Source organism: Neophocaena asiaeorientalis, unplaced genomic scaffold, assembly GCF_003031525.2.
Source record: "Neophocaena asiaeorientalis asiaeorientalis breed wild unplaced genomic scaffold, Neophocaena_asiaeorientalis_V1.1 scaffold437, whole genome shotgun sequence".
Taxonomy (NCBI): Eukaryota; Metazoa; Chordata; class Mammalia; order Artiodactyla; family Phocoenidae; genus Neophocaena; species Neophocaena asiaeorientalis.
Genome location: NW_020173375.1, coordinates 727,385 through 754,042, shown reverse-complemented (window position 1 = coordinate 754,042; position 26,658 = coordinate 727,385). Strand labels below are relative to the sequence as shown.

The window sequence follows — 26,658 nt, the reverse complement described above, 5'->3', positions numbered from 1 at the left end:
AGTCCATTCTCTACATCTGTGTCTTTATTCCTGCCCTGCCTGCCACTAGGTTCATCAGTACTACTTTTTTTAGATTCCATGTAAGTGCGTTAGCATACGGTATTTGTTTTTCTCTTTCTGACTGACTTCACTCTGTATGACAGAGTCCATCCACCTCATTACAAATAACTCAATTTCGTTCCTTTTTATGGCTGAGTAATATTCCATTTTATATATGAGTGATATCATCTTTATCCATTCATCCGATGATGGGCACTTAGGTTGTTTCCATCTCCGGGCTATTGTAAATAGTGCTGCAATGAACATTGTGGTACATGACTCTTTTTGAATTATGGTTTTCACAGGGTATATGCCCAGTAGTGGGATTGCTGGGTCATATGGTAGTTCTATTTGTAGTTTTTTAAGGAACCTCCATACTGTTCTCCATAGTGGCTGAACCAATTCACATTCCCACCTGCAGTGCAAGAGTGTTCCCTTTTCTCCACACCTCTCCAGCATTTATTGTTTCTACATTTTTTGATGATGGCCATTCTGAGTGGTGTGAGATGATATCTCATTGTAGTTTTGATTTGCATTTCTCTAATGATTAATGATGTTGAGCATTCTTTCATATGTTTGTTGGCATTCTGTATATCTTCTTTGGAGAAATGTCCATTTAGGTCTTCTGCCCATTTTTGGATTGGGTTGTTTTTTTTGATATTGAGCTGCATGAGCTGCTTGTATATTTTGGAGATTAATCCTTTCTCAGTTGCTTCGTTTGCATATAATTGATTTTTTTATGATGCACATTTTGTTTTGTTCTCATTTCTTTTTCAGTGTGTTTAGTTTTTTTCTTAGTGATTACCCTGTGGATTACAATTAGCATCTTAACTTTTTAACAATCAAGTTTGAAGTAATGCAAATTTAGCTTCAATAGTATACAAAAGTCTGCTCTTTTATAGTTTTGTCTTTATACATTGTGTGCCCATTAACCTAGATTTGAAATTACCGTTTTATATATTTGCATCTTAAATCATATAAGAATAAAAGAGGACTTACAAGCTAAAAATGTAACTGGTTTTTATATTTACAGTGTAGCTACCTTTACTACTGTTCTTCATATGACTTTAGTGACCTTTCATCTCAGCCTGGAGGACTCTCTTTAGCGTTTTTTATAGCACAGGTGTAGTGTGACAAACTCCTTCAGTTTTTGTTTACCTTGGGAGTATCTTAACTTCTTCAGTTTTAAAGGACACTTTTGCTGGACATGGAATTCTTTTTTTTTTTAAACTTTATTAGAGTATAATTGCTTTACAGTGGTGTGTTGGTTTCTGCTTTACAGCAAAGTGAATCAGTTATACATATACATATGTCCCCATATCTTGTCCCTCTTGCATCTCCATCCCTCCCACCCTCCCTATCCCACCCCTCTAGGTGGTCACAAAGCACCGAACTGATCTCCCTCTGCTATGTGGCTGCTTCCCACTAGCTGTCTATTTTACGTTTGATAGTGTATATATGGACATGGAATTCTTGATTGATACTTTTTTTCTTTCAGCATCAGATTCTACCTTGTCCTTAGGGTTTGTTGTTGCTCCTTATTGTGGTGGTTTTGTTTGTTTGTTTAGTGACTTTTCTAAACTATTTTTATAAAGTCTGTGTCATTGTGTGACCACACAATGTGTGACCACATACATCTGTGTTCTTTTGCTTAGTTGTTAGCCAGTGTTTTGAAAGAGTTTTCTTAAACACGTGAAACCAAAAGAAAAAGAAAAAAAACCTTTTTCAACACTTAGCCAGGCCATTTGCAACTCTTCCTTAGCCTTTACTTACTGCTTCTTCAGAGCTTGAAGGTCAGCAATAGGTGAAAGCTCAGGGTCTACTCAGGCCTTTGCTGAACAAGTGCCGGTTCTGGCTATGTATGTGGCTTTCTTGATTTTCTGGTATACACAGGGGCTTTTCAAAGCCCTTATTACCCCATTTGTGTCCTTACTCAAACTTTTCCTTCCTAGGATTTTTTATCTGTTTCTTATCCTAGTTGTTGTTTCTTCTACCAGTCTGCTGCATCAATTAAATGATTTCAGCAGAAAACATCCTAGCCCTGGGAATGCTCCAAGTCAGGTGAAACCACGGCAAGTCATTGTGCCGGTCCTTCAGGTAGCTTCCAGATAGGTTGAAATGCACAATTACAATTCTTTGTGAATAAGATCTGTATTGTTCTGTCTGGCATTAGGAGTTCAGTTTGCTATCCTCACAGCCACCACTGATTTGGGATTTAAGAGATATTAGGCAGGCAGCTTAAAATGCTACAGTGCTCTCTTACTACAAAGCAGCAGCTTCTTTATTCCCTAAGCTTAGCTAGTTTTTATAAGTTTTTTACTAGATTCTGGAGTTCCGCAAAAGTTGATTTTGACAGTATTCGCCAGCTCATTAATTACTCTGTTGGAGGGATGGAACCCTAGAGTTCCCTGCTGTGCCAGAAATCCCTGATGTATGAATTTTTCATGATGATGATACATCATTAACCAGAAGGAAAGAAATTGGGAGGGAGGGAGTTAGTTGATTTATGGATCTTGGAGAGGTCATTTTTATTTGGACATGGAAGTTGTATTTGAGGTGCTGATGGTACATTCATTCTGTAGATGTCTAGTGACATTTGGAATTGTAATGCTTGAATTCCAGCTTAGAGCTACAAAGAGACCTTGGAATCTTCTATAGAGAAGTTATAGAAAGTGAAAGTGTATGATTTCCTTGAAGCAGAGGCTAAGTCCAAGCATGGCATCTTGGGAAACACTTTCAACAAAGGAATCATTCACTTGTTCTTTCAGCAAACATTCACTTTGTTCCTGCTACTAGTATAGTTACTGCTAAGTGCTGGAGATACAAGGTAATAAGATCCAGCTTACTGCCCCCAGGAAACTCACTCTTATTAGATGGACAAGTAAGCAAGTACAATGCAATTTTATAACAAGGTTTAGAGGAGCCCAGACAGAGGAACACAAGAATATTTAAACAGGTCAGTAGGGAAAACGGGAGACTCTCGGGGAAATTAAAGAAGGAGAAAATGTTGTACAAAGTTATCTGTGATCTTGGTTGCTGTATAGAGAGTTTGAAAAGATCGAGGGCTCTAAAAGGGACTAATTTGGCAGTGAAGAGATGACAGTTTTAATTGAGTAGTTTTGGTGGAGATAGAGAACCAGATTATAAGGCGTTAGGAGTGAGTGAGTGGTGAAAAAGTTGAAGGAAAAAGGGAAGACAGTTTTATAAAGAATGATGTAGTTAAAGAACAATTGCAGAGTTGAAGTAACTTTATTTTGGAATAAAAGCGATCTAAATGTGTTTTTAGACAATAGAAGGGAGTGAGTGGGAGGGGAACAAGGATGGCCAAGAGTCCCAAAAAGAGGCAGGAAAGATGGTAGGTATTAAGAACCCAGAAGGATCAGAGGTTGGGAACTTGGGAGAAGAAAAAGAGTAAGGGTAATGAGAAAGAATTTTGAGATAGTGAGAAAGTATTTGAGAAATTTTACCTAGGAATGCCTTAGTTTTCAAGTGAGCAGCGGTGAAAATGCCTGACTAAAGTTGCTGTAGCATACATTTGTGATGATAGTACCATTTGGTTATTTTTTTCATTCTTTTAACAAATATATATTAAGCATCTCCTGTGTACTAAGCACTGTATGAGATCCTTGGGATTATATCCATGAACAAAGTCAGCAAAAGTCTCTGCTGTTGTGGATATATTATTTTAAAATAAACATGAGGTAAAATAAATAGAGCAACCTGGGTCTTGGGAACTAAGAAAGCAAATGGGAGGATTACCTAGACTTAACTACAATGTTATATTGCATATAAAATTGTGATTTAAGTTACTATTTTATTTCTATACAGCAAGTTAATAGAATCTCAGTTAATAAAATAAGACAAGAAGAATACGGGTTTGCTGGAGCCTTTATAAGTCGTGAGGATGTAAAGAAAGAAAGAGAAAGGTGAGAGGGAGGGAAAAAGGAAGGAAGGTTATCTTAGTTAAAAGGCTTGAAAGAATTACAGAATTGAAGATACTTTCTTAATAATGAATCAATTGGTGTTTTTGATTATCATGATTTTATATTCTCATTACCCTTTTTTATTTAAACAGGCATTGGAAAAGTGAAAAGAAAACCTAGTGTGCCAGATTCTGCATCTCCTGCTGATGATAGCTTTGTTGACCCAGGGGAACGTCTGTATGACCTCAACATGCCTGCTTATGTAAAATTTAACTACATGGCAGAGAGAGAGGATGAATTGTCATTGATAAAAGGGACAAAGGTGATCGTCATGGAAAAATGCAGTGATGGGTGGTGGCGGGGTAGCTACAATGGACATGTTGGATGGTTCCCTTCAAACTATGTGACTGAGGAAGGCGACAGTCCTTTGGGTGACCATGTGGGTTCTTTGTCAGAGAAATTAGCAGCAGTCGTCAGTAACCTAAATACTGGGCAAGTGTTACATGTGGTACAGGCTCTTTACCCATTCAGCTCGTCCAATGATGAAGAACTTAATTTTGAGAAAGGCGATGTAATGGATGTTATTGAAAAACCTGAAAATGACCCTGAGTGGTGGAAATGCAGGAAGATCAATGGAATGGTTGGTCTGGTGCCAAAAAACTATGTTACCATTATGCAGAATAATCCATTAACCTCAGGTTTGGAACCATCGCCTCCACAGTGTGATTACATTAGGCTTTCACTCACTGGAAAGTTTGCTGGCAATCCATGGTATTATGGGAAAGTCACCAGGCACCAAGCAGAAATGGCATTAAATGAAAGAGGGCATGAAGGTGATTTCCTCATTCGTGATAGTGAATCTTCGGTAAGTTGGTTTTCAAAGGTAAATGGAAATAGAACTCTGAGTATTAAAAAAATAAATAGAAGATTAGAGAAGTTAAGTGGCTTCCCTAAAATTAACCAGGTAGTATATTTGTTAAAATATGTAAAGTTTCTTAGTGAAAGTCAGTGTTCTTTCCAAGTGTATTTATTTTTAGTAATATATAGCCCTACCCTGGATTATTTAAAAGCCTTGTCCTAGTTCTGTTGGTTTTGCCTTCCTGAAATATTTTCTTTTGCATTAAACTGAAAAATGGAGAAAATTGAACATTGGTTTCTTCACTGAGAGTAGAACAATGCAGTAGACTAAACTGGGAAAAACATTTCTTAAATTGCATAATGGATACACTGTCATCCTTACAATAAAGGAAATCCCTGAATTTAAAAAATTGATATTTGCTTTTTTTATAAATTGCTTGTTTGGAAGTTGGAATACACTATTACATACCTCAGAAACCCATTTGAACATGCACTCTGTATTTGAAGTGCATTTGCAATAAAAGATAAATTCTGTTCCAATACTAGTAAAACAATAAAACTGTAAAACCATAAAAATTGAATAAGAAAATAGTTTTGTGGGCTCTTTTGGGTACTATCTAGGATTTTAGAGTTTGACAATACTCATTTCCCTTAAAAATGGCCTTTATTTTTCCTTGATAAAGGATATCACTACTTTTCCATGAGTAGTAGTGGCTTTTTTTGTGTATATGTATTTGTACAAAAGTTAATGTATGATTGTACAGAAGGTTGAAAGAAAGAAAGAAAACCTATCTGTTTGAGTGGTGTGTGTGTGTGTTTAAGGGGTGAGGGGTGGGAAAGATGAGAGGGCGAGATTGAAATTAATTGAACTGCCTGATGTGAAGTTCAGGAAATGGGGGCCTGTACATAACCCCTCAGAAAGAGAAGGTGATTGATGATAGGGAAGAGTGGTGGGATTTGTTTTCTGTTAGTTGCCTGACCTGGCCCTACTTTCTAGGACAAGCAGTGGGCAGAAGGATTAGAAGGGAGTGACCCTGGAGTGTGTGGTAAATAACCATAAGATGTTTCCAAGAAACCCACTGTTTGAAACTTTGGCAGTAACTGTATAAGAGGTTGATATAGACTATTCAGAAGAGTGTAAGGTTAAAAAAAAAAAAACCTAAAACTTGATTGCAAAATACTGTGTATTTTCTTGTGGGTAATTAAGCATAGATATTATCCAAAATATACCATTACTTTTAGTAGTAGAATTTTTAAAGTAGAGGTCTCAAATAGGCATATTTCATTTGACCTGCACAGTGTTTTTAAACATTTGAATTCATTGTCAGTTTTTAAATATTGGGAGATTTAGTATAAGAATTTGGACATCAGATTTCCCTTTTAAAATTGGAAGGCCTGTCAATGTTGAGCCGTATTCCTACAAGGCAACAATTGCAGTTAAGTGGCCACCTCCTTTAGATTGGCCATGTACTGTTGTTTCCCCCTATATAGCCATCCTGGCCATTGTTTACATTTCTTTTTTGCCCCTTATAGACATTTGAGTTTATGATCTCTTATTAGAGTTTAAATTAGTTCTCATTTTTGTGTCCTTCATCTTTGAGATTTCAGAGTATTTACTCTGTAAGACAGCTACTGTTAGCTACTAATTGAAAAGGGGTGGATGTCTTGGATTTTCTCCTATGTTTCTCCAGTAGTTTGAATGGAGAGAAGATAGTTTTTATGCTTCAGATGTTAAACTAAAGGATTTGCCCTGGTGTTAGGTAGAGCATAATAGTTAAGAGACTTAAGAGTCTGGCTGCTTCGATTTGAATCCTGGCTTTTTTGTTAACTAGATGGATGATCTTAGGCAACTTAGCTTCTCTTCAGCCTTGATTTTTTTTTCATCTGTAAAATGGGTTTGTTTTGAGGCATAAAGGAGATAATTCATATAAATAATTTAGTATTGTGCCTAGTACTTAAAGTGCTCACATTTTACCTGTTATTAGTTTAATATAAAAATGCTAATAGATGTCTTTCAAAATTTTTTTCTCTTTTAGCCAAATGATTTTTCAGTATCACTAAAAGCACAAGGGAAAAACAAGCATTTTAAAGTCCAACTAAAAGAGACTGTCTACTGCATTGGGCAGCGTAAATTCAGCACCATGGAAGAACTTGTAGAACATTACAAAAAGGCACCAATTTTTACAAGTGAACAAGGAGAAAAATTGTATCTTATCAAGCATTTATCATGATACTGCTGACCAGAAGTGACTGCTATACAGTTGTAATTCGTCATGTGAAGACTGAGAAAATATCATTCCAGTCATGCTTGATTGGAAATTGCTGTTTCTAACTCTATATGAAAATTGACTATAATACATAAGTATTTTTATTATAACTCAGTTCATACATATATACTACATATGCCAGACATCTGCATAGAGCAATTCCTTATCCTTGGTCTTCTGTTTCATTGGTTTTTTTGCTCTTTTTCTCTTTGCTTCTAATATTAAGGTTTTATATTTTGAAAAAATGATGCAAATCGAAAGTCTTTATATGGAAGAATTTCTTTATTGCCTTTCCTTTATTTCCTTGTAAGGGCACCACCTTAGTTACTTCTGCAATGGTTCTCTTCATATAAAATTATTATATCAATTATATCAATATATGGCATATGCTAAAATAAATTTCTTGGAGAGTTGTTAATCTTTTCTGTGACTAAATAGCAATAATAAATGGAAAATTAGAAATTATTTTCAGGTATTATATTTGTCACAAGCCATTGTAAATATCAAGTATGTTGTGTCTGTCATTATTTTTCAAAATTCGTTTGTTTTCAGTGTAAAGCAAAACATACGGGACATAGGTTAGAAAACATATCTTGTACAATTTAAATTTACAACTGTTGGAAACAAAAATCTGTAAGTTCCTAAGTTTTTTTTTCTTTTTTTTTGGTGCTTCTCTCTCATCTGGTTATTCAAGAGAACAAAGCAGTCTCTGAGATATTTAGCTTTTCAAACTGTAAATGGATGCTCTAGTGTTATTTTTTTCCCCCAGTGTTATTTTACCAAAGCATCTTGTTTTTGAATATGTTATATCTGTGTCAATGTGAAAAAAGCTATGGCCAAAGTTTGAAGAAGTAAGGGTCAACGAGATACTTGGTTCTCCCCAACCCCACCAAAAAAAAAAATCAGTAATTATCAGGCATAGTATTTCTATTCTCATTTTCTTCTTTCAGCTTTGAATTTTATTGACTGGGACACTAAAATTGATGTATACCTGAGGAAAAGATGTGATGTGCTAATGGTAAGGGAAAATTATTTTTAGAATCTTATATTTGCAGATGCTTCTATTAAGTTTTTGTTTATCAAGCAGAAGTTTGGGTGTATGGATGAGAGCCTACTGTAGCGTATTTAATCTATTTCTATACATCACAGAAGAAAACCAGTTATACTTTATGGTCACAGCTTTTCCCCCCACTGTAAATTCTGGAGATTTAATTTAAGCAAAGTACTTTCAATATTTTAATAGAAAATACTTACTAAAACCACATAACTTAGTAAATAGTAGAAAGTCATGAGATTTTAAAAAATTTCCCCAATGCTGCCTACGCAAATGAATGTTTCCATTCTTTAATATGTTATGAACAGACATTTAAGACACCAGAATTACTGATTCTAAAATTGAAGTTGTCTAATTCATGAGGTTTTTGATTTTGGTTTTTTAAAATTTTATTTTAAATGTTTTTTTAATTCTCTAAATCTTCAAATCATTTAAAGACTTACATTGCCACTGGGTGGCAGCCCTGACTTCTCCCACTAAGCAATAGGAGTTAGCAAATATAGACATTGTACAATTTTCTATCTTCATTGCATCTGCTTTTAAAGCCTTTTAGTTCATATTTCATTATCTTCCTCAGCCCCCTTTGTTTATTAAGATGATTATTAGTAGGCAAGTTTAATGGAAACAAAAGTCATGTATTCTTACCTTTTTTGCTGTAAAATCACTTGAATATAAATTGAGGAAAATAGTTTTAAAGTAGTTGTAAAATGACTAGGTAGCAAACATCTTTTTAATTTTAAACATTTGATGATGCTTTCTTTTTATTTTCCACCTCTTTGTGGTCCCCACCCCCCAGTCTTCCTTATTTTAAAAATGGATATTTGTTTAAAAAAAAGGGAGAGGAGCAACTCAATTACTACTTTGCATCACAGACATGAGCTATTTATAGCAAACCCTGCAGAGCTGATGTTAAGGATTTTGAGAAAGTAGCTAGGAATGGAGTAGCACTGGAAGCAGAATGCATATTTCTGTGCCATAATTAGATTTATAATAACTAGGGAATTCCTAGATAGTCCATGTGTGCCAATGATAGCTATTGTGTGCTCCTCTTATTATGTGATGAAACCTCACTGGGAACTACTTAATTTTCTACTTCAACATTTTATCAATTTTTTAAAAGTCTTAAAACCAATCTTTACATCAATGACTGTTTTTTAAAAGCATGAATTAATTTTCTTAAGAACTAGAACCATCTTAGAAAACATCTACATAACTAGCTAGTAGCAGGACTTGTATTAGAAACCAGGTTTCCTTATTCCCAGCCTGATACACTCTATATTGTGACACATTGGCTTCTCTGTGCTTGTTTTTAGACAAGGAGGAAAGTCCTGGGGAGAGCAGTATTACAGTAGTTTTCTTCCACCTGTGAGGAGATGCTTAGCTATCAATTTAAATATTCATAACACACATAACCCTGCCCAACCCACTTCTACAAATAACTTCTCCAAAATCTTGGAAGAAGGTTTTTCAGAACTTTATATAAACTCAGTAACAAAAAGCTATTGCTGCTGTATCTGTTATTTGGTCATAAGTCCTTAAGTTCAGCTGAATACATATTCACAAACATATATTACACGTCTTTGTACACAGTAACACAGGCACCTGGTACTATTCAAGATGGTGTGTCACAGACATATCACTTAAAATCAGAAGGCCTAAATGCAGTCAACTGCCATTGCTGGAAGATAAAAAGCCTAGCAGATGAGCAACTTGGATTGTTAGAATGATGTTATCCTCATAGATATGTGGATAGATCAGTGGCACATAAGGTATCTCCAGCGTTAATGCTTTAATTCTATCATCTAATCCAGAGATTGCGAGAAGCAGGGCCACTACTGTCTGTGTAGGTACCTTGTGAGAATTAGGAAAAGGCACCTCTTCTCTGGGCAAGCCCGGCCACTTTTTTTGCTGTTGAGGAGTCCGAAACTCACCACCACTACCCTTCTCCCATCTTGCCAGGTGCCCTGTTCAGGATACAACCAATACAGTTCAACCCACAATGCTTAAAAAAGTAATTGTTAACATTTTAAAATTGGGGGATTTCACATAAAATCCAGAGTTCTGTTTTCCCCTGAAAAATGAGAAGCTGATAATACTAAATTTGAATTCCCAGAAGGCATCAGATGGTATGGATGCTTCCCTTATTTTTACCAATGCATATGGTTAAAAACAAAATTAAAAGTGTAAAAAAGGCTCTTTCCCAGCCTTTATTCCCCCTTAGTTCAAGTCTCCAAATGCAGTTACTGTTACTCCCTGTTTTTCCTGTAACTTGGAGTTATCTGGAAACTTACCATTTTGCAGAAATACTTCAGGTGCAAGGTCCAAATCAATAAATTAGGAATGTAGCATTTCAGCATGCTTTAACTTTTCCACTTTAATATTTTGCTAGAAGAAAAGGAAATCCTTTGTAATCCTGTATTTATATACATCCTTTAACTGTTTTCGAATGGCTTCACAACTGAGGTTGCTTCTAACTTAAAGTACATTTGATACAGGATAGATGACATCCTCATTTTATGCTTTGAACAGCATCCAGTGAACTTTTTGAAAATGCCATATTACTGCTTCTGGGGAAAACCTGTATTTTATTCTATTGCAAGGCAAGGTAGGAAGCTCCTCTCTTCTGATAAACTGGTTCTATTGGTTTAGCAAGTTTATATGACTCAACTCTGTCATCTTCTAAACTCTTACAGACCAGCATGCTGTGCATACTCCACACCCTAGTTTTTTGCTGTTGACCTAAAACCAAATGACCAAAGAATATATTTTTCTTGTTTACTAATGAGGGGTTCTTGTGATTTGAAAGTATACAGTTTGCTCAGACTTGTTTGTTTAATGAGTAGAACATAAACTGGGCTTGGTGAGGTTTTGAAGAGCAGGAGGAGGAGTTTTTGTTATTATTGGCGGTGTTCACGAAGGTAAATGTTTTAAACCACAGTGTCTTTTTGAGGGTATGTTTGTTGGCTGGAGCACTTTCATTATCTCAAATACTTCAGAATTGGCCTGATGCCTACAAAGGATTCACACAAACTTTTAATTTACCAATTGGACTGGCTGATTTTCTAAATGTTTCCACTCAGATTACTTTTTTAAGCTGTTTTTGAAGCTCCAGGGAAAGCTGGTCTCAGTATTTTGAAATAATGTTGCAAATTTTATTTGTAGTTATAACTACAAAGAAGACAAAGAGTACTCAATTTCCTCTCCATGTTTTCTTGTACCTCGTGGAATGATAATGACTCGAACAGGAAGACAAGCATAAATAGACAATTAAGAATAGACATCTAAGGTAGTTAAGGTATTTAGTTGCTTTAAATCTCTAGGCTCAGAAACTATGTAGAACATTTGGAGATAGCTTTCAGGAAATTATGGAGACAGGTGGAGTCCAGAATGAGACTAAAGTGTTGTCTGTTTTAGGTTAAATACCGGAATGGTTATTAAATTTGTTTTTTTTTTTTTGAGCATTTGTAGAAGAAATTAGTGATCCCTGAATAAGCATGTCTTTTCTTAGAACAAGTAATGCCAAACAAACATTTAGTTGTTTTGATATGGTTTCTAGACTATAGATAAGGGGGATGTTGTAGAAGAAAACAAGTACTGATTTCATCAGCGCATATGCTAATCACTTGGCGTCAAGATGAGAAAAATACTTTTTGAACGGTTATATCTATGTTTATGGTTTTGTGTCTTTGTTTTGCTTTTGGAGATACTTATCCTTCAACCAACCATCCAACCACCTCATGTCAAATGTTTGATTGCGTAGGTGCCAGACTGTTCTAACCTAGCAAAATGATAGTGAAGAAAATGGACAAATTTGTCCAAAAGCTGTCCTAAAACTTTCATTTCTAGTGATGTAATGCCTAATGGAGAAGTGCTATGAAGAAAAAACAGAGCAAGATGAGGAGGTCGGAGAGTGAGAGTGGGGTGTTAATTTATATAGGATGGTTGGAGGCCTCATAAAACAGACTTTGAGCATATTGTGTGCTTCACTTAATAGAATCACTGATGACTAGGATTAAACCAGTGAATGACTGAAAATACAGCAATCAAAGTCATTTGAAAATTATTAAGATCTTCGCTATTACAGAGCATTGTTTCTGGTTTTCAAATTTTAGAATTGAATAAAATGGTATTTGTTTTATTTAAACACGGAACTTTTAAGTACAAAGGACTATTCTGAATAAGGCCTGATTCTACATCTTAAGAGAAGTTGTTGGGAAATGTCACATAGAAAAGAATCAGTTATAACTACAGGAAGGAGGGCAATTTGACAGACTTAAGGGTTTTAATTCATCACCCCCTAAGGAAAGAATTGAGGTTAAGGGAGGTTAAATTCCTGATGTTCTGCACTGGTGCCAGACAATAAACGAGGCAGGAAATTGAAGAAGAAAATAATATTCAGAGGAGGTTGAAAAAGGGCTGTAAGAACCCTGAAAACCAGAGCTTGAAAGTGTGTGAAAGTTACATCTGGAGCAGACTCAGTGGAAGCGGGAGTTAGAAAAATCTATGACAAGGAGAATTCCACTGTTTAAATACACTGTGTTACTTCCAGAAAAATAATAGTAATAATTTAGACAGTGGGTTACAATTAAATGTCAGATGTGCTAAAACACAGGACAGATATTTAGGAATCTTGGTAAAGGGAAGAGAACTATTTTGTGTTAAGTAGAGCAAGGAAGGGTTATTGCAATTAACTGACCATGTGGTCTGTGCCAGGGCACCAGGACCTACCCTGCATTTGCACAACCCTAAGAGTGAGTGCCTGAAATTTTGCACCCTTGGTGCCTCCCTTGCTTCATTCTAGTCCCAGCCCTATGGGGCTCAGAGGGCTTAGGATTCTCTTCCTTGACCATCAATCTCCTTTTCCTTCCCCACTCTTTACTTTTCCACAAAAACCTTTAAATCGTTGCTTTTCTTTCTGTAATTAAATATTCAAATAGTGTAATAGGAAAAAAAAAATTCCTATTTCTAGACTGTACTTGTTTATGATAGGAAATAGCTTTGTTCTTCCAGCGGTTCATCTTCAGACATAGGCAACTGATCATCTTCAACTCTGGAAGGCCGTGGAAATTAATCTGAGAAGTGCAGCAACAGGTTAGAAGATAGTTTGGTTTTGGCATGTTGCATTGACAAAATATCCCAACCAGCTGATGAGAAAGTGTAGAAAGAGAAGTTCCTCAAAGCCAGAAGAGAAAGGCAAGATCAGAGTTGGGGATCCAGGCAAGGGTAGGGGCTAGCAAGTGAGGCACAGCCCTCCAGAGGTTCTCATCCAGTGGCATGGCCCATGCAGAGGTGGATCGTCTGAGTTCCTTGTTGATTCATGGACCAGTCCTGAGAGGAACTGCCATTCAAAAGCTTGTGGCAGGCAGGTAGCATTACCCCTCAGTGCCCCTAGAGGTGTGCTGAGCCCAGGTCAGAGACTTTCTGCAGTGGCTTGTGAAGGATTGGCAGGCCATACTGCCTTGTCAACATGGCAGTGCTGGGCAGGGGCATCTTGACAGGGATCCATGCCCAGGTTGAGCTATCTTAACACCTCAAGGTTTGGTGAACAACTCTTCTTCCTCCCCCATCGCATAACTAAATGAGTCTTGTTCTTTCTCCCATTTTCTGTTTACTTTCCTTTTCCTTTTTCTTTTCATCCTCAGTCTGTTTTCCCCTCAACGTTTCCATCCTTGGGCCTTCCCATGCCATTCTCCCAGTTGGAATGCTTAACTGCAAGCACATCTTTCCTATCCAAATCTAAACGGGTACATCCTTGGAATTCCATATTGAGGATTGTCTGTTCTCTAAAGCCTTTGCTGATCTCCTAGATCACTAACTCTTTTACGTCCCTCAGACACATTGTGAGCCCTCCTTCGATACTAATTGGGAGGTAGTAAGGTGAGTGGAAAGAACTTGGAGTTAGGCAGATCTGTGTTGGAATTCCTGTCTCCATCCCTGACTGGCTCTGGGATCTACAGTAAATAAACTTCAGATGTGTCCTCACCTGAAAAGTTGGGAATCAAATTTTATCAATACCTTGCAAGTCTGTCGTATAATATATGGAAATGTGTATAGAGTGCAGGGATCAAGGGGAGGATGCAGCAAGTGTCCTTGACCTTGATGTAGTTAAAAGATACACAGCGAATACTTATTGTATATTTACTTTGCCAGATTCTGTTCTAAGTGTACCATCTCATATAATCCTCAAAACAGCCCTACGAATTAGGTACTATTACAGTTGTCTCCAATTTACAGAGGAGGACATTGAAACGTTGTTTAAAAGACTTGGCGAAAAAAACACAGCTAGTAAGTGGCAGAGTACCAATACCAACCCAGACAGTCTGGCTCCAGAGCCCATGCTTTTAATGACCACCCTCTAATAGGTGTCACCAACTGGAAGCTTTTTTTGCTGATCCAGGGGCACCAAATGGAAGCTTTTTTTGCTGATCCAGGGGCCAAAGTGAAAGATGGGCAGCCCGCAAAGGGCCAGCCAGTCAGAGCAAATAAACCCTAATGTATTTATTGTTAATATTATTAATATAACAAATGGTTAATACAGCATTTGTGAAGACCTACTGTGTCCCTGTCACTGTGCTAATGTGCTTTGTCTACATTCTTTAATTCCCACAAATATTATGCAAGACATTGTTTTATAAAAATGACGCTCATAGAGTTGCTTTCTTCCCCTTCACATCAAAAGAGCACTACTTTTCCCATCCAATCCTCAGCCTGCAACTATCTAGCTTCTGATCCAAGTTCTCCGCTGAAACTCCTCTTACTGAGATTACAAATGACCTAGGTGACGTAAATCCAGGAGACATTTTTTGATAATTTACTCAGTGACTCTCTTCTGCACCCCACTTGGTGATCACTCCATCCCTCATCATTTCCAGGACCACCTCTCTGACCTATTTATTGCCCCTATATCTTCCTATGTCATTTTGCTTGTACTGGTCCTTTAAATGCAGGTCTTCTCCTGGAGCTATCCACGCGTCTCTGTAATCTACATACTCTCCCTGAATGTTCTCACCCACTTCCTGGTCTCAGCTACCAATGAAATGCTGAATGTAGGGGAAGTGGTGCCATACCCTGACACTCATAAACTGAGACAAAGATCATTTGAATATTGGAGACTGCCCCTGCCCATATGAGCACCTCAAAGTCGAGTGTATCAAACTGAACACATGCAGCCTTTTTCTGTACCATCCCCAACCCTGCCTGCCCCGCTCCCATCCCACCCTCCTTAACATTATTTAGGTTGAGATGCTGTCATCCACCTAGTTATTCAAACCTAGAATGTGAAAATCATGTTTGCATCCTCCTCCGCCAATCCACTCAACATCTAGGAGCTGTCAATTCTACCTCCATCATTTGAATTTAGTCACTTCTCTCTACAGACATGGGAAAACCTAGTGGAAGCCAACATCTCTCAACTGGCTGACCCACATCCCTCCCTCCTGGCCCACCTGCCTCCAGTCTGGCCGCTTCCATGACTTTCTCTACCCTAGTCATAAATTTTTTAAAGCTCAAATACAGGGAATGACAGATTAGATTTGAGCTTTTAACCCTCATTGCCTCAGGATAAACTCTGAGCTCCTCAACAAGGCATTCAAAGCTCTCTCTTGAATCCTGTTTTTGTCTACCTTCGAGCCCCATTTCTGGCCACTCCAACCTTGCTCTCCAGTTGCATCAAACTTCTTGTGGTTTCCCAAACACGCTATGGCTGGCTGATTTTTTTCAGCACTTAATACTCAGCCCAAAGTCACCTCCAAGAAGTCTTCTCTGATCCCCCAGGCTGGGTTAGGTGTTTCTCTTTAATGCTCCTTTATTCCCTTGTGAATATTTCTGTCACTTCATTTTCAGTATTGATTTGTGACTATTCTCATGTCCATTTTCTCTACTAGGTTTTGGTTGAGGACAGGAACTATCGAATTCCCAGGATCTAGTACATAATAAAAGCCCTTAGTGAATGTCTGTTGAATGAATAAATAACTTTCCCAAGGTTATATTGCAAGTAAATTCTGACACTGGAACCAAAATGTGTTGCACTCTAAAATTCATGTTCTTTCCACTGAGGCGTTTGCACATGTGGAGTGTTTAGAGTCTTTAAAAAACTGACATTTTAAGGGGCCAAACCCTATCATAAGATTTTCCTTCCAATTTAAAAAATTTAAATAAAGTTTTCAATAATACATTCACATGGTTCAGTAATCAAACATTATAAAAAGATTACAGCACCCACAATAATTGAAAGCAGGGTCTTGAGATATTAGTACATCTGTGTTCAGTGCAGCATTATATTCACAATAGCTAAAACGTGGAAGCAAATCAAGTGTCCATCGATGGGTGAATGGATAAGCAAAATGTATATGGACTATTTTTCAGCCTTAAAAAGGAAGGGAATTCTGCCATATACTACAAAATGGGCAAAACTTGAGGACATTATGCTAAGTGAAAATAAGCAAGTCACAGAAAGACAAGTACTGCATGATTCCACTTACATGAGGTACTTAGAGTAGTCAGAATCATAAAGAGAGAAGTATAATGGTGGTTTCCAGGAGAGGAGAGAAGGCGGAGTTATTGTTTAATGGATATAGAGTTTCAGTTTTACAAAATGAAGAGTTACGTGGACCGATGGTGGTAATGGTTGTACAACAGTTTGGATGTATTTGATACCACTGAACTGTATACTTAAAAATGGTTAAGATGGTAAATTTATGTTATGTGTATTTTACCACAATAAAAACAATTTTTTAAAATCCCTGAACAAACAAAAGGTAGTGGAAAGAGTCTCGTTCCCATTTTTCTCCTCTGTCTTCCCAATTCCCACTCCCTTTGCCCCAAGGTAAACAGTCTTGGTAGTTTTCTCTATCTCCTTCCAGGTGTTTTTGCAGCTGCAAGCACATATGAAGCTATATATTCTTCACCTCCTGACTCTATAAAAGATATTTAGAAAAAAATTTTTAAACTTCTCTACTTTTTTTGAAGTAGAGATGTAGAAAAACAGCTAATCAGTACCTAGCTTGCATGAACTCACAGGAGAGAGACTTGGAAGAGAACAGCTATTAGATAAGAAGTTCAGATAATCTTGCCTGCTACTGCCAGGGGTGCCTCTGGAGACCACCAGCGTCCCCCAGAGCAGAGCCTATGATCTAGGTATCTCCCCCATGCAGATTCTTAAGCTTCCCAGTTATCTTTTCTCTGGAACTCTCCTAGGCCACACCCCCTGATGCAACATCTGGGTTTGGGCAGAAAGGAGGGTGGTGCCCAGCCCGCCTCTTGTGAGGTGTCTGGGCTGGCTCCTCTTTCCAGAACAATTCAGGCTTTACAGCGACTCAGACTCAGCTCCAACTTCTGCGTTCCGAAGCAAGGATGGCTGATACGGAAAGAGTGCTTCATTCTGGAAGGAAACAATGTTCCAGGTCAAACTGAGCCTGCCAAACAGAGACCCTCACAATGGTTCTAGAAGAAATCGAGACAAGTCTTATCATGTGGTTTTCCTACGCCTTGATTCCTTGTTTGCTCGTGGGTAAGTATGAATCAGAATACCGCTTACAGTCTGGGACTCAAATGTAGGTTAGGAAGGTGAAAAATACTTTCCCAGGGTTTGGGGTTGCAATATATGCATAGAACATCTTATGTCTGTTTTTGAAAAGGTTTCTCACCTCCTAATCCTCCATCCCCACAGAGAAAAGGCCTGCATTCTGTTTAGAAATCTCTCAATGTCCACAGAACAATCTAGGGAGATAAAGCATCAGAAAAATAGTTTAAAGGTTAGCAGAGATCCATGCATTTTGTTATTTATCTTATTATTTAGTTTTAAAAGCCACAACATAGTTATTATCTCAGTCTTTTTGTGTGTGCCTCAGAGATGTTCACTGTAAGGACAGGTTTAAGTAAAGATTCTAACAAAATACACGCGAATAGAAAGACATAATTTGCAACTTTAATATTGGGTACAAGATTTATGAAAATTGGAATTCTCTCCTGGTCACTTCAGAAAAGGTAGCAGTCAGGTACTCCATACCACTTTAAAAAGTATTTGGTTTGGGGCATTTTGCCTGCCAGTAAGATTACATAATTTTCTCTGCTCCATTCTGGCTGCTTGCACCTACATGTTATTGTTCTGAAATCGCAGCTTTCACTTTTGATGTTTCTTCCTGTCAACTAACATTTAAAAGAAATTTCTAATTTGAATACACCAAGGTCCTAGGCACTTTGCAGTGTCTGTGGGTGTCTTGAGTACTTTCTTTTTTTTAACACTGAGAACTAATTATTCTAGTTAGTTTAAATCAGGTAACAAATCAGTGCCGAGGTGATTAGCAAATGTTTAGAGCTGACTTAAACATCAAATATATGCCTGTGTAGCTCAAAACCCTTCACAACTCTATGTCTCAGCACATGATGAGCAACTTTGCTGTTTGTTTCATGACACACCATATTTAGGCCCCAATCCTATTTCTCACTACTCCTTGAAAACAAGTATGGGCCACAGGCGGCTGCTGTCTTCACAGCTGGCGCATCACCCCCCCGCCATTTCCTCCTCCTGGTCTTTATTGTAGTTCTTTCCCTCAGAAGCTCCCTCTCCAGTCCTTACCCCATCCCAAACCCGTCCTCCCATCATCATTCCAGATGGATCCCTGCTCCTGCAGACCCTTCCCAGACCTCTCTCCTTTGATCCTTGACCCCATGTACTCTGTTTCAGTGGGTTATTTCTGTTGCCTGCACTGGCCTGAAGGCAGGACCTAGGCATCTTTCCTGGCGTCCCCACAGCCCCTAGCATAGGCTCAGCATGTTAGCTGATCAGTTAGTTACTTGATTCATTGATTAGTTGGTGGCACAAACAAGTTGCTAGGAAAACACTCCTCCACTAAGCTAAAGGGAGAAGACGGGGTGGCCAAATGAGAAGGGGAAAGGCCAGCATATTTTTCCTGATTTTTTTTTTAATTGAGGTATAACTGACATATGACATTATATTAGTTTCAGGTGTACAACATAATGATTTGATATTTGTATGTATTGTGAAGTGGTCACTGTAATAAGTCTAGTTAACAGCTGCCACCATACAAATTTTTTCTTCTTGTGATGAAGACTTTTAAGATCCACTTTCTTAGCAATTTTCAAATATGCAGTATAGTAACTATAGTCACCATGCTATATATTACATCCCCATGATTTATTTATTTTATAACTGGAAATTTACCCTTTTTGATCCCCTTCACCCAGCTTTTAATTTGACATTTTCTTCAATGAGGTAGTCCAGTCTTTTAAGCCTTTTCCTGAAGACTCCTATTTCAAGTAGACCTGGAGATGAGTACTCTTTTGCCACCTGTAAACTTACACAGAAATAAAAACAACAAACAAAAAACTACAACAACCATCCCTGTCCCCCTCCACCACCCACCCAAAAAAAAAAAAAAAAAAAACAACCAAAAAAACCCCACCAGTGGTAGAAGCCACAAGGATGTCAGAGTGAGAAAGATCTGTGTGTGTTTTGACTTTTATCACTTGCTCGTTCAGTGAGTATATCTCTTATCACTTCAGTTTCCTCATCTGCAAATTGGTCAAAATAGCTACCTTTCTGTTGGGAGGTGTCAAACGAGATTATGCAAACAAAGGCACTCTGAAGATGTTACTTTTCATCTGTTGGTTATGCAAACCGATGGTGGTGTCAGCAGTTATTTGCTTTAGCTGAGGTTGCCTTTATGCAATTTTGACCATTTACTCTGGACTGTGTAGGAGCCTGCAATGATTTCTGCAATGTCTAAATGAACTTCTACTACTTACTCTAGATCCTTGGGACAGATGGGTAGAGGTCTTGCTCTCTTTTACAGAATTTATTTGCCTTGCCCTGTCCCTTTCAAATAATAGTGTGTAATTCAGGAAACTGATTCCCACTACCAATAATAATAATAATAGTAATAATAACAGCAACAATGACCATCGCAACTGCCATTTATGACCACACACTGTGCTCTGGATTAGCAAAAATATTCTCTTGACATCTCACATCAATCCTGCAAGGTAGGTGATATAACCCCCATTTTATACACTAGGAAAGAGCGGCTCAGAGAGGTTCAGCTATTTGCCCAAGCGTATACATCTAATAAGTGGGAGAACTGGGATTTGACTCTGGTTCTGCTGGCTACAGAGCCTGTGCCCTTTGTACTTCTCTGCAGAAGAAGCTGAGACGTTGAAGCAGGCCAGAAAAAGTTTGGAAGGACAAAGCAAAAGGAATAAAGAAGATGTTGCTGTGTTTTCTGACACATTTGCCATAAGGGCTGTTGGAGGTAAAGGTGGCAGAACAGAGCCAGCGGGGGAGCTGACAGCAGACACAGTGAGGGGAAGCCAGCATGGCGATTCCAGGGAGGAGATGCAAGGGGTTCTGCCTGGGAAATGTGCCCAGGGGCTTTGTGGTGGGCATAAACCTCAGAATGACACAAAGGTCTAATGTGAGATAGGAATTCAGGGGGAAAAATCAGGCCGAGGCTAATTTCACTAAGGAGCCAAGACTTGGTTCACCTGTTTCGTTTTCATTCATTCTGTATTTCTGAGTGCCTGCTGTGTGCCACGTTCTGGGTGGTTAGATATGAACAAAACAGTGTTTACTGCAGGGAACATAAGAACCTGCTGGGAAATACACCTAAGTCTTTAGGGGTTTATCATTCATAGATTTTTTTTATTATTATTATTGAGGTATAGTTGATTTATAATGTGTTAATTACTGCTGTATGGCAGAGTGATTCAGTTATATATATATATATATATATATATATATATACATTCTTTTTTATATTCTTTTCCATTATGGTTTATCCTAGGATATTGAATATAGTTCTCTGTGCTACACAGTAGGACCTGTTTATCCATTCTATATATAAAAGCTTACATCTGCTAACCCCAGCCTCCCACTCCATCCCTTCTTCCAACCCCCTCCCCCTTGGCAACCATCAGTCTGTTCTCTATGTGCATGATTCCATTTCTGTTTCATAGATTGGTTCATTTGTATCATATTTTAGATTCCACATATAAGTTATATCATATATTGTTCATAGTTTTAACTATCTTTCAGGTACCTGAAGTAAGGTCTAGATCAGTGGTTCTCAACCTCAAGTGCACATTGGAATTAACTGGAGAGCTTTTAAAAATACAAATGCCAGGATTTCACAGCCAGAGGTCTGATTTAACTAATCTAGGGTGCTGCCTGGTCTTTGGGATTTTTCAAAACTTCCTGGGTGGGGCTCCTTAGAGAAGTGGTTTATTCCATAACTGGGAAGAGAAAATAGAAGTTTGGAGCATCTTGTGGTAAGGAAGGAAGTGCTCAAAAAAGGATGGGGAAAATGCAACAAGGATCCTGGATTAGATCCTGGAATGAGAAAAGGACATTAGTAGAAGATTTGGCAAAATCCAAATAAAGTTTGGAGTTTAGTTAATAGTAATGTACAATGTTAGTTTCTTAGTTTTGACAAATATATTGTGACTATATAAGATGTTAGCATTAGGGGAAGCTGAGTGAAGGGTGTACAGGAAGGAACTCTGTGTACTTACTGTCTGCGTTTTTTCCCTATAAATCTAAAATTATTCTAAAAATTAAAAGTCTATTAATAAAAATAACATGAAAAAAGAGAGTGAGAGATGGGAGTAAGTCAAAAGGACAAAAAACCCAAAAAAGCTCCCAATGGCCAAAGCTGGAACGATTTGAGTAACAAAATAAATAACGATAGGGCTTCCCTGGTGGCGCAGTGGTTGAGTCCGCCTGCCGATGCAGGGGACATGGGTTCGTGCCCCGGTCCGGGAAGATCCCACATGCCGTGGAGCGGCTGGGCCCGTGAGCCATGGCCGCTGAGCCTGCGCTTCCGGAGCTTGTGCTCTGCAACGGGAGAGGCCACAACAGTGAGAGGCGCGTGTACTGAAAAAAAAACAAAAAACAAACAAACAAAAAAACGATAGAATAAAATAAATTTCTATTACAAATGGTGGAGAAGGAAGAGCTATTTCTTACAGAATTCCAGTTAACACATAGAAAATCACAAAACATCGCAGCAATGATTGTTGCAAGTAATATCTACCAATATACACAAAATTTAATGGATGGAAGTTGGGGGAGAAAGAATATTTGCATAGTATCACAGTATCTCCCCTAAGTTATTTATTAATTATAAAGGGGAAAATGGTCATTTTATAGTGAAGACATCACCTTAACCAAGTAGTCAAGGTAAACACCACCAGTAATAAGACAGCAACATCATGTATTCCCTGTATGTGCCAAAAATGCACAACCTTAATCAAATCATGAAAAAACATCAGACAAACCCAAACTGAGAAATAGTCTAGAAAACAACTGACCAGTACCCGTCAAAAATGTCAAGGAAAGATTGAGGACAGATTGAAGAAGACTAAGTATAGATATGACAACTAAATATGGGATTCTGGATTGGTTCCTGAAAAAGAGGAAGGAAAGAAGGAAGGACGGCAGGCAGGAAGGAAGGAAGACTTTAGGGGAAAAAATCGGTGAAATTCGAATAAATACTGAGGCTTCATTATTGATATTGGACCAATGTTAATATCTTCCTTTTCATATTTGTACTATGGTCATGTGCATCTGGAAGGCTGAATGAAGGGTATATGGGAGCTCTCTGTACTATTTTTGCAGCTCTTCTGTAAGTTTGAAATTATTTCAAAATAAAACTTAAAAAAACACCCACAAAAAGCCACCTCCCCAGTAATTCTCATGGGCAGCCAAGGTTGAGAACCATTTAGAACTCTATATACCAGTGCTTCTCAAACTTTAATATGCTTATGAATTACCTGGGGGAGCTTGTTAAAATGCACATTCTGGTTGTGTAGGGCACAGCTTGCAGCCTGAGAGTCTGCATTTCTAATAAGCTCCTGGGTATTGTGATGCTGCTGATCCAAAGACCATACCTTAAGATCCTGAAGCAGTAGATCACTTTCCTGAGGCATGAATTGGTTTGCATACCTTTTGAAGCTGGGGTGGGGCACTAGTTACTTAGGCAGCGAGTGATGCCAGCAACCTGCTTAGCAGCCATGTCCTAGCTCAGCCTTGCTCTTTTCTTCTTCTGGTCACATACAAGGGGATTCTCTTGAAATAATTTACTATATTCGAGGGAGACATTTTAGGGTATCGTGTCAGTTCATGGTATCAATATCCCCTGAAGTGCAAGCCCCATGGGGTAGTCAGAATGATGGTCCGCCAAAGACATCCACGTTCTAATTCCTGGAACCTGTGGATATATTACCTCTTATGGAAAAAGGTATTTTAAAGATGTGATTAATGTTATGGGATTTTGAGATTAGGAGATTATCCTGGATTATCAGGGTGGGCCCAATCTAATCACATGAGTCCTTCAAAGCTGAGAACCTTTCCTGGATGCAGTGAGAGAGAGATGGGAGGACAGAAAAAGAGGCAGGAGAAATTTGAAGCATGAAAGAGACTCAACCAGCCATTGTTGGCTTTAAAGATGGAGGAAGGAGGAGCCATGCGCAAGAAGGTGGGTGGCCACCAGCAGCTGGGAATGGCAAGAAAACAGTCTCCCCTGGAGCCTGCAGTCCTGCCAACACCTTGATTTTAGCCCAGTTAGACCTGTGTAAGATTTCTGATCTATGGAACTGGAAAATAATAAATCTGTGTTGTTTTCAGATACTACATTTGCGGGAATTTGTTACAGCAGCAATAGAATACTAATAGGCCGCAAGAAAGAGGAATCAGCTTTGTGAATGCAGCTCTATGCAAAAAGTGTTGCTTAGCTACTTTCTGCCACATTGAGCACCAGAATCTTAAATAGTCACAGTCACCTGGCTCAAGTCTCTATTGGAAACACCCAAGAGGCTCCACCCAGTGGGCCTTCTTGAGATACTGAGTCAGACTGCTAGAACAAGAACAATTCTCTACAGTGACAGGAGCATAACTATTCACAAGGAACCAAACGATTATACAGAAGATATTCCAATATCTTGGTCTAGCTCCGTTGAGAATTCTCATCCAGTGTGGCTGAGGAAATAATTATTCCCAATTTTGCACCCTTCTCTCTGTGGCCAGTAGTCTTTCCTGTTCACACTGTAAGCTTACTCTCCCCTCCTGCCTTGAGTGTATTCTTTGTTTTTGCATTTACTCATTCACATCAGGAAGAGTCTCTATTCACTGGTTTCTTCAGAGACTTGACTTCAATACACATTACTCCTGGCTGGTAGATGACATTTCTTGTTAATGAGAATGGTGGGTGGATAACAAAGTTTTCTTTTTCTTTTATTTATTTATTTTTGCGGTACGCGGGCCTCTCACTCTTGTGACCTCTCCCGTTGCAGAGCACAGGCTCTGGACGCGCAGGCTCAGTGGCCATGGCTCATGGGCCCAGCCGCTCTGCGGCATGTGGGATCTTCCCGGACCGGGACACAAACCTGTGTCCCCTGCATCAGCAGGTGGACTCTCAACCACTGCGCCACCAGGGAAGCCCCAAAGTTTTCTTTTTCTCCACTGAATTGTGTTCTCAGGACCACAGTGAGCCTTGTCTAACAACTGGAGGGGATTCACCTATGAAACCCTTCATAGGTGAAAGGAGTCACTCTCAGCTTGGAGTCTGAGCTGAAAATAGACTTCCCTATTTAGTGTCCTAGCATAAAATGGATTTTTCCTCATGTAGGGCCACCATGCTTTCTATGTAACCCAATTAAACATCCCCTGGCATCAGTAGTTCATGGGCATTACTGATTTTCCATCTCATTCCCAATGTGTATGTGTGCTACATAAACAACAGCGAAACAAAGATGGAATTTGGAATATATGGTACAAATGGCATAAAGATATTGAAGATGTTGCCTACAGGGCTCAGAAAGAAGCAGTAGTTTTCATTTTAAGACAGGAATGAGACTGAGTATTTTGCCCATAGTGGAGTTAGATTTGGAACTTCACAGGTAGGAGAAGACAGTTACACAAGTGCAAACTGCTGCATAACATAATGGAGCCACCTAAATTTTGGGACATCTCTTGCTGTTGTCCTGCCTGTGTGCCCCTCGTGAAGAAAGATATACCCAGAAACTCAACCTCAGAGTAGTTGCTTAAATCCTTGATGAGTGCCCTGGTCATTAGGACACCTAATTGTTAGGTCTCCCACCCTAAACAGGTGTCCCTCACTGATTTAATTGACTGCACCTAATTCTACAACTTTACTTTTCTCCTAGGTGCATTTCATCCTGTTTGAATTTATCCTATCATGGTCTTTTAAAATGTATCCTGTCATGCAGATAATCAGAATTAATGCTAAATTTTTAGGTGTGATGACACTATGTTTGTATTTTTTAACTGAAATTTTGTCGAGGTAATTCTAGATTTATATGCAGTTATAAGAAATAATACAGAAAGCCCAGTTTCCCCAATGGTATTTCGCAAAACAATAGTATAATATCACAACCAGGATATTGACATCATTGATACAATCCACCCGTCTTATTCAGACTTCCCCAGCTTTACTTGCACTCGTTCGAGCGTGTGCTTGTGTGTGTGTGTGTAATAGGTTTGTGTATTTATTACCACAGTCAAGATACTGAACAGTTCCAGTACCACAACGATACTCCTGTTGCCTTTTTAGAACCTCCCCCTACTGTGCCTTTCCCCACTGTTCCTAACCCCTGGCAACCATTAATCTGTTCTCCATTTCTAAAATTTTGCCATTTCAAAATGTTATAAAAATAGAATCATACAGTATGTAACTTTTGGGGGGTTGGGTTTTTTCACTTGGCATAATTTCCTAGAGATTCATCCAGATTGTTTTACGTAGTGATAGTTTGTTCCTTTTTTTTTTGCGGTACGCAGGCTTCTCACTGTTGTGGCCTCTCCCGTTGCGGAGCACAGGCTCCGAACGCACAGGCTCAGCGGCCATGGCTCACGGGCCCAGCCACTCCGCGGAATGTGGGATCTTCCCGGACCGGGGCACGAACCTGTGTCCCCTGCATCGGCCACTGCGCCACCAGGGAAGCCCCAGTTTGTTCCTTTTTATTGGATATACCATAATTTGTTTAACCATTCACCTGTGGGCATCTGGGCTGATTCCAGTTTGTTTATAGACATTGTTGTGCAGATCTTGTGTGACATAAATTTTTACTACTTTGGGATAAATGCCCAAGAGTGCAAATGGTGGGTTGTATAGTAATTACAAGTTTAGTTTTACAAGAAACTGCTGAACTATCTTCCAGAGTGGCTGTACCACTTTATATTCCCACCAGCGATGTAAGAGTGACTTTACCTGCATCCTCACCAGGGTCTGGTATTGTTACTTTAAAAATTTTTAGTCATTCTGATGGCTGTGTGGTGCTATCTCAGGGACATTTTAATTTGCATTTCCCTAATAGCTAATGATGTTGAACATCTTTTCATGTGCTCATTTGCCATCTGTATGTACTTTTTGGTGAAATGACTCTTCATGTCTTTTGCCCATTTTCTAATTGAATTGTTTGCTTTTCTACTGTAGGGTTTTGAGTATTCTTTGTATATATATTCTAGATATGAATCCTTTGTGCGATA

The 26,658-nt window shown here is 38.6% G+C and overlaps 2 protein-coding genes across 5 annotated transcripts in view; both read left to right on the top strand.

The window, feature by feature from the left end:
- NCK1 (NCK adaptor protein 1) overlaps window positions 1-7,552 on the top strand; it is an 82,431-nt gene extending 74,879 nt beyond the window's left edge. The window contains exons 3-4 of one of the 3 annotated variants that reach the window (XM_024746225.1): window positions 4,115-4,827; window positions 6,857-7,552. In XM_024746225.1, coding sequence (XP_024601993.1) covers window positions 4,115-4,827; window positions 6,857-7,051 — 908 coding nt within the window. In that variant the 3' untranslated portion in view covers window positions 7,052-7,552. The remainder of the gene's footprint in view (window positions 1-4,114; window positions 4,828-6,856) is intronic. The other 2 variants (XM_024746226.1, XM_024746224.1) reach the window with 2 other exon arrangements.
- Window positions 7,553-17,460: 9,908 nt separating this feature from the next.
- The window catches only part of IL20RB (interleukin 20 receptor subunit beta), a 30,942-nt gene continuing 21,744 nt past the window's right edge, over window positions 17,461-26,658 (top strand). The window contains exons 1-2 of one of the 2 annotated variants that reach the window (XM_024746262.1): window positions 17,461-17,649; window positions 20,300-20,410. In XM_024746262.1, coding sequence (XP_024602030.1) covers window positions 17,577-17,649; window positions 20,300-20,410 — 184 coding nt within the window. In that variant the 5' untranslated portion in view covers window positions 17,461-17,576. The remainder of the gene's footprint in view (window positions 17,650-20,299; window positions 20,411-26,658) is intronic. The other variant, XM_024746264.1, reaches the window with a different exon arrangement.